General features: G+C 51.8%; 1 protein-coding gene across 2 annotated transcripts; it reads left to right on the top strand.

Moving 5' to 3' along the window:
- The first annotated feature begins 41 nt into the window (after positions 1-41).
- Positions 42-6,458, top strand: RNF25 (ring finger protein 25). 2 transcript variants are annotated; one of them, XM_045078748.1, is made up of 10 exons: positions 42-196; positions 2,540-2,614; positions 2,861-2,963; positions 3,053-3,120; positions 3,214-3,283; positions 4,416-4,487; positions 4,585-4,728; positions 5,086-5,175; positions 5,462-5,596; positions 5,801-6,458. In XM_045078748.1, exons 1-10 carry the CDS (start codon positions 156-158, stop codon positions 6,377-6,379), a joined length of 1,377 nt encoding a protein of 458 aa, XP_044934683.1. In that variant the 5' UTR covers positions 42-155; the 3' UTR covers positions 6,380-6,458. The 2 variants fall into 2 exon arrangements, with proteins under 2 accessions (XP_044934683.1, XP_004762834.1); XM_004762777.3 differs by having other exon boundaries at positions 55-196; positions 5,083-5,175.
- The last annotated feature ends 312 nt before the right edge of the window (positions 6,459-6,770 follow it).

Below are 6,770 nucleotides of genomic sequence, written 5' to 3'. Positions count from 1 at the left end.
CGAACCGTGTCTCTGGCATCAGGACCCACGAAGGACCTGGAGTCCACGGTTGCCTAGAAACGCCCGCTAGCCTCCCTGCCTTCCTCCCTCCTCTAACTTGCCGCCCCTGACTTCCCCGAGAGTATTTCCGGTTCCGGCTGTGGGCCGGAGAAGACATGGCGGCGTCTGCGTCGGCGGCTGCAGGGGAGGAGGACTGGTAACTTTGGGGGCATGGGCTTTGGCTGGCCGCCTGGATCCGGTCCGGGGGACTCGTAGTGGCCGCGCACGATCCGCACGGCGGGCTTGTGGGGCGGAGCGAGGGAAAAGGGATGACAGAGACGCTGACATGTTTCCCTAAGAGAGCTTCTGTACTGGGGAACAGAACAGGAGGGTGGAGGGGCACTGATCTGATGGGAGAGGAGGCCGGATCTGCGCCTGTCAGGCCCGCTCGGGCTGCGCCTTATCTGGCTCGATCCCCTCTTCTCCGGCCTCACTCCTCCCATTGTCCTGAAGTGGATTTGCTCGGGGTCCCAGAGGATGTCTGCTTATCAGCTCCCCCCACCGCCTTTTTTACCTCCCGGAACCGATGTCCTCCAGCCCCCGACCCCCTTTCCCCCTGGATCAGCCTATTTCCGCCGAGGCTTTTCTCAGCCGTCTCCCTCCCCGACCGCACTGAGGACCATTGTCTAAATAAAAAGCTTTACACCTCACTAAAAGCTCTCCTAGTCCTTCTCTGAAGCATTCTCAACAAGAGACCAAAACCTGGAAGGACTCTGGTATTGGAAATAGGATAAATGTGGGTTCACTCCCCATTTTATTAGCGTGTGATGCTGACCAGGCCACCTCACGGTTCTGTGAGTCAGTGTCCTCCGAGGTTAAAAAAAAAAAAGTGGGTGTGGCATCTACCTCAGAATAGTTGAGGATCACGGTGGATTTGTAACATAAAAGCCTTCTTTTTGTAACTAAGATGTGGGCCCGTGATGGGACTAGATGAGGCCTGAAGACATAAATCAAATTTGCTATAAAGGTACCTAGTTTTGACTAGAAATCCAGGTTATCTGACTCTGAAGAATCTCACCGTTTTTAGTACTAGGACATTATACAGTCCCCCGACCCTCCCACCCTTCTTTTTTTGTCACCACGTTACCATCATCCCATTCCATATCTCACATCCAGGCCCTAGTCACAGCTAGGGTGGGTAAAGTATGGAAGGGCCTCTTAATGGAGGTTGCACCTCAGTATTTTATAGGTTCAGGGAACCCAGCCAGTGTCGTCCTTTTTGAGATCCTCTAGGCTCATGGTTTTCACCTTGTTTGGGCAGAACTTAAGATTCTGAGGAGACATTTCGAGCCATGGAGAGGGCAGTAGTGATTGCTCTGCTGACTTGTGGTGCTCTGAGATTCCCACACTTGTGTCAACCAAAACTACTCCACAGTTACCTATTTCATATTTGGAGGTGTCTAAGACTTAAAAAGAAAATTTGAGAACCAGTAATATATGAGTCATGCTAGGGCAGCCCTATTCTTGATGAAGAGGGAACAATACCTATTAAGAAAGGAGAATGAACATGCGTCTTTACATGCATTACCTGGGGAGAGCTATGGACTCGAGCTTATCACTAATCTTCAATGTCATTACAGTAGCTGTTTCTATAATTAAACAGGTATGTCCTCTCATTTACATCAGGACCACCAGATCCTGACCTAACCAGGTTGATCGAGATCTGCCAGATAGCAAGACTCATAAATACACTGAATGCTACTGTAGCCTTTCTTCTTTCCTTTTAAGGGAGAAGATTATATACAAAATAGGAGAAAAGAGAACATAGACTAGCTACCATGGCCAAGATATTATTAGGTACTTTACATAAACAACCTTTTATCCTCACAATAATCCTGGAGAGTAGGTGGTATTATCTATATATGGTAGACAGTGTGACTCAAACTTACAGAGATACTTACTCAGATCATGTAGCTGCTGATTGGTGCCTATACTCCAAAGCTGATGGCTCTTCTACTACATCATGGCCTTTATACCACCTAGATCTCTTCTTCTGTTCTGGTTGGTATCTCCTTTGAGTAGGCTTAGGGCAGCTGATATTGGCAGTATGTGTAGACACTGGCATCCTCATGAACAATGGTGGAGGGAAAGCCAGGAGTGGTATTGATAACCTAGATGTGAATCAGTGGACATCGTATTCCTCGGTCAGAGAGCTGGCCCACCAGCAGAACGATGGAACTTAAACGGGGAGTCCAGAAACCTGGCTCTGGTTCTAGTTCTGCCTCTGTTAAACTTTGATAGTTGAGCTAGTCATTTCTCCTTCCCAGGAATCCATTTCCTCAACTGTAGACAGAAATGGTCCCTTAAGCTCTGATTCCCATGCTTCCCACCTGGCCACTTGACAACTTCAGAAAACCTATTTCCCCCATTTTTATGGGGGTTAGCAAGAGTACGCACTTAGGCCGATTGCCAGTTTCCTATAAAGCCAGCCTTCACGAGCTCTAGCAGGCTTTAACGGGGAGAGCTGTAATGGTGAGTCAATCTCCCCCTGTCTCTCTAGGGTACTGCCTTCTGAAGTCGAGGTGTTAGAGTCTATCTATCTGGATGAACTACAGGTGGTTAAAGGAAACGGCAGGTACGTATTCGACTAGACGTGGGCAGGAGTCCTCTTATTGATGAGTGGATTCCATGCAGAATCCCTGAGCTTTGATTCAGAGAAAATGTTGTTCTCATGGAGACCAAGACAACTCATTTAATCGCCCCCAAAAGAAAGCGTCCAGTGCTCACTTCCTGCACCCACTCTACTGTCTCACTCCCATCTTCCCCGGTCCTCAAACTCCTGCCCAGTCACCTCCCCACCCCTGACTACTTCTACCTCCAGATCCTCACCATGGGAGATCTTCATCACCTTGCACCCTGCCACAGCAGAAGACCAGGATTCACAGTATGTGTGCTTCACTCTGGTGCTTCAGGTCCCGGCACAGGTGAGGCGCGGGCTTTAGGGCAGCAAAGCAAGGAAGGGGAGAAGCCCTGGGGTGGGTGCTTTAGCAGTAACCTTATCTCCTCCCGCTAGTACCCCAATGAGGTGCCACAGATCTCTATCCGTAACCCCCGAGGACTCTCAGATGAACAGATCCAAAAGTAAGTTGGGCTGGACAGAGCAGGGAAAATGGGATACAGCTCAGTTTGGTGAGGGGAGGGGGCAGGCCTAATGCGTGCTTTGCCGTTTTCCAGGATTTCACAGGCACTGAGCCAGGTGGCCAATGCTGGGCTGGGTACTGCCATGCTCTATGAACTCATCGAGGTAAGAGGTGTGCTAGCTCAGGAAGCTGCAAGAGCTGTTTCTCTCAAGGGAGGTAGTGGGCCCAGAATCTTATGTACATACGGGGTCATTCATTGTTAGTCCTTGTTGAGGTGAAGCCTAAATTCAGGAAGAGAAGATTTTCTTCTGTAAGAATTCCCCTCAAAAGACAGTTCTGTAGCTTCCCCAAGTGGCCTATGCCTGTGATTTTGCCTCTTTTACTTGGATTTTTCTTGATTCCATTTCAGTGCATTCTTTTGGTCATGGCATCCGAAAGTAGCCAGAGATAGGGACCTTGCTTAGAGGGTCTCACCAGGAATGAACATTTGAAGGCTAGCCTGCCTTTGGAGTGGACTAAAAAGTCCTGGTTCTTCTACTCAAGAGTTTCTACCCTAATGAAGTTAACAACCCATAGGGACCGCCCCAAGCTATAAGTTCACATACACAGATAACTTCTGTTGCTTGGGATTAAAAACACACAATTTAGTACAGTCTTGTTTTCCTCAGCTTTAAGTTTTGAAGAAGAATGTTCAGAAAAGAATGATGGTGGGCGGTCTGGAGTCAGAGTGGGCTTACACCACTGTAGTGCTCCTGAGGCCAGCCTCCACAATGCAGTGTGGAACTCTGTGGAATTCCAGAGTATGAGCTATTTAGACAGCCATGCCCATGAGTTAGTTCATGCCTTTGAGTTCTCTGTCTGTTGGGGCTGTCCATGCCTTGGCTTTTTCTGAAAGCTGGCTCTAAGAACAGTTTTTTGGGGGGAAGTGATCATCAGAGGGGGTGAACCACAGAAGGCGTCCCAGAAGATAGGAGCGTCACTAGAACATTCTGTTCTGTCCAGGTCTGTTATTTTCATTCCTGAGATGTATTAAAGGTTATTGAATGAGTTGGGAGATCAGTGGAGGTGAATTTTGCAGCTGGTTAGATAGGGCAGGAGGGGCAAGGCCAGAGGGCAGGGCCGTGGGGAATTGATTCCAGGCCCATGGAGCCTCACCCAGACAGAAAGGCATGAACACTACCACACTAGCTTGGTGGGAGACGGTCCCGCAGTCCGTCCTGGGAATAAGTGACAAGCTTTGTGCACACAGTTCTTGCCCCTGCCTCCTTGTCTGAACAGTGTCTTCTCTCCTCCCAGAAGGGGAAGGAAATCCTCACAGACAACAACATCCCTCATGGCCAGTGCGTCATCTGCCTCTATGGTTTCCAGGTGGGGCTCGCTCTCGGGACCTGGGGTCAGCTCAGGATGGGCAGTGGAGGGTTCGTGAAAGCTCTGAGGCCCTGCTCTATGCCTGTTCTCCCTTCAGGAAAAGGAGGCCTTTACCAAAACACCATGTTACCACTATTTCCACTGCCACTGCCTCGCCCGGTACATCCAGCACATGGAGCGTGAGCTACAGGTTCAAGGCCAGGAACAGGAGCATGAGCGGCAGCATGCCGAGGCCAAGCAGGTCAGCGCACCAACCCCTGCACTCACCCAACCCCCCAAATCACACCCTTTCCTACCCCTCTGCTCCAGTACCTCCTCACCTTTTAGGGGTCACGGATATCTGAGGTTAGTGAAAGCTCACCTCTGTTCAGAGGAGAAGGGCATTCAGATATACACATGTACCCACTGTATGCAGTTTCAGAGTTCCCAGAGCTCTGCCTAGGAAGGCAGCCCCCGCCCTGTCCTGCTTCACTGCTAAACAGAATGCCAGTGCCCTTCATGCTTTCCCCTGAGGGTTAGGCTGGCTGATGGGTTGGGGCAGCTGGCAAGCACTGTGCACGTCAAAGCAGGGCTATGATTTCTTCTCTATTTTTAGAAGGCAGTCGGTGTGCAGTGTCCGGTGTGCAGGGAGCCCCTCGTGTATGATCTTGCCTCATTGAAAGCAGCCCCTGAGCCCCAACAGCCCATGGTAAGAGGACTCCCTTCTCATCTGAGCCAGGAATAGTGGCATTCTCCAAGGAGGGAGGGATGGCATCTTGCTGGCCTTGAATGGGATCTCTGGAACTGGGGTGCTCCGGCGTGGGATCTCCAGAGCTGCAGCCCCTTGCCCCAGGCTAAGGTTCTGGGAGCCCAGATACGAGGGACAAACCCAGGAACCTCGTGCAGATCTCCTGAGGTGGTCCTGAAAGAGCAGGGTTCGAGTCTGCCTTCTGCTGCTTACTTTTCCCCCTGTCATCCTACTCCCTTCCCTGTAGGAGCTGTACCAGCCCAGCGCAGAGAGCTTGCGCCAACAGGAAGAGCGCAAGCGGCTCTACCAGAGGCAGCAGGAGCGGGGGGGCATCATTGACCTTGAGGCTGAGCGGAACCGGTACTTCATCAGCCTCCAGCAGGTGAGAACAGGCTTTCTCACCCCTCCCTGACTGCTGCCTGCCTTCCCACCAGCACCCCTCTGCCCTGCTGGTCGCAGGGTGAGCTTTGTTCTGCCCTCGAGGTTATAGGCTGATGGGGAAAGCCCTGGTAGTGAGCGAGGGGCCTGCAGTTCCCTGCTTCGGGGAACTGCATCTCCCTCACCACGTGTGCTTGCTTCTTTCTAGCCTCCCGCCCCTGTGGAGCCCGAGTCAGCAGTAGAGGCCTCCAGAGGATCCCATCCACCCAGCGTTCTTGCCACAGAACTGTCCGCCTCAGCAACTGCCCAACCCAACCCAGCAGCCCCTCTGCCTGTGGCCCCCCAGTACACGTGTGAGAAGATTCCAGGGGCTGGACCAAATCAGCAAAGGTTGGGTGAAACCCAGAAAGCTATGCTAGATCCCCCCCGGGCCAGTCGAGGCCCCTGGAAACAGCCCGAACGGAGGCACCTAAAGGGAGGGGAATGCCATGCCCACAAAGGTGCCAGTGACACTCAGGAACTGCCACCTCCCGAGAGGCCCCTCAAGGAGCCCATGGACCTAAAGCCAGAACCCTGTAGCCAAGGTCTTGAAGGTCCTCCCCAAGAGAAGGGCCCTGGCAACTGGCAGGGTCCCCCACCCCGCAGGACTCGGGACTGTGCTCGCTGGGAGCGTTCCAAGGGTCGGACGCCGGGTTCTTCCTACCCCCGCCTGCCTCGGGGTCGGGGAGCCTATCGTCCTGGCACTCGAAGGGAGCCCCTGAGCCTGGAGTCTGAGGATGGTTCCTAGCAGTACTGTGGGGGGCAGGGATGGGGGGGTAGGGGGACAATAAAGATACTGGGCCTTGTTTGGCTCTCTTTGCTTAGTAGTAGTGCCTAGCCTGTGCAGTATGGCTCTTTCTGAATTTCTAGCAAGACAAGTGTGGCAGGATAGCCTCGGCTTTGCTGTGAAATCCCATTTTTGCCAAGAGCCCAGGGTCTGAATAAGAATGGGTCTGACATCTCAGTGAATGTGGTAGGGTTCAGGAAAACTGGTAGAGGCCACATTTAAGCAAAATATTTCGGAACATAACATGTACACACACCCTTCGTATACATCCACGTTTTTTAAAAAATTGAATGCGTCTAGATGGAAGACTACACTTCCTTGTTTACCATAGTGTCTCTTCCAACTTGGCCTT

The sequence above is a fragment of the Mustela putorius genome, unplaced genomic scaffold, assembly GCF_011764305.1.
Source record: "Mustela putorius furo isolate JIRA1106 unplaced genomic scaffold, ASM1176430v1.1 tig00000275_pilon_pilon_pilon, whole genome shotgun sequence".
NCBI classification, from domain to species: domain Eukaryota; kingdom Metazoa; phylum Chordata; class Mammalia; order Carnivora; family Mustelidae; genus Mustela; species Mustela putorius.
Note: the sequence above shows the minus strand (reverse complement) of the source record. Positions and strands in the feature narration are given on the sequence as shown.

Coding starts and splice junctions, on each gene's coding strand:
- RNF25 (XM_004762777.3), top strand. CDS start 156: ATGGCGGCGTCTGCGTCGGCGGCTGCAGGGGAGGAGGACTG. Junction 2,615..2,860: donor GTGGTTAAAGGAAACGGCAG/GTACGTATTCGA, acceptor TTCTACCTCCAG/ATCCTCACCATGGGAGATCT. Junction 3,121..3,213: donor TCAGATGAACAGATCCAAAA/GTAAGTTGGGCT, acceptor GCCGTTTTCCAG/GATTTCACAGGCACTGAGCC.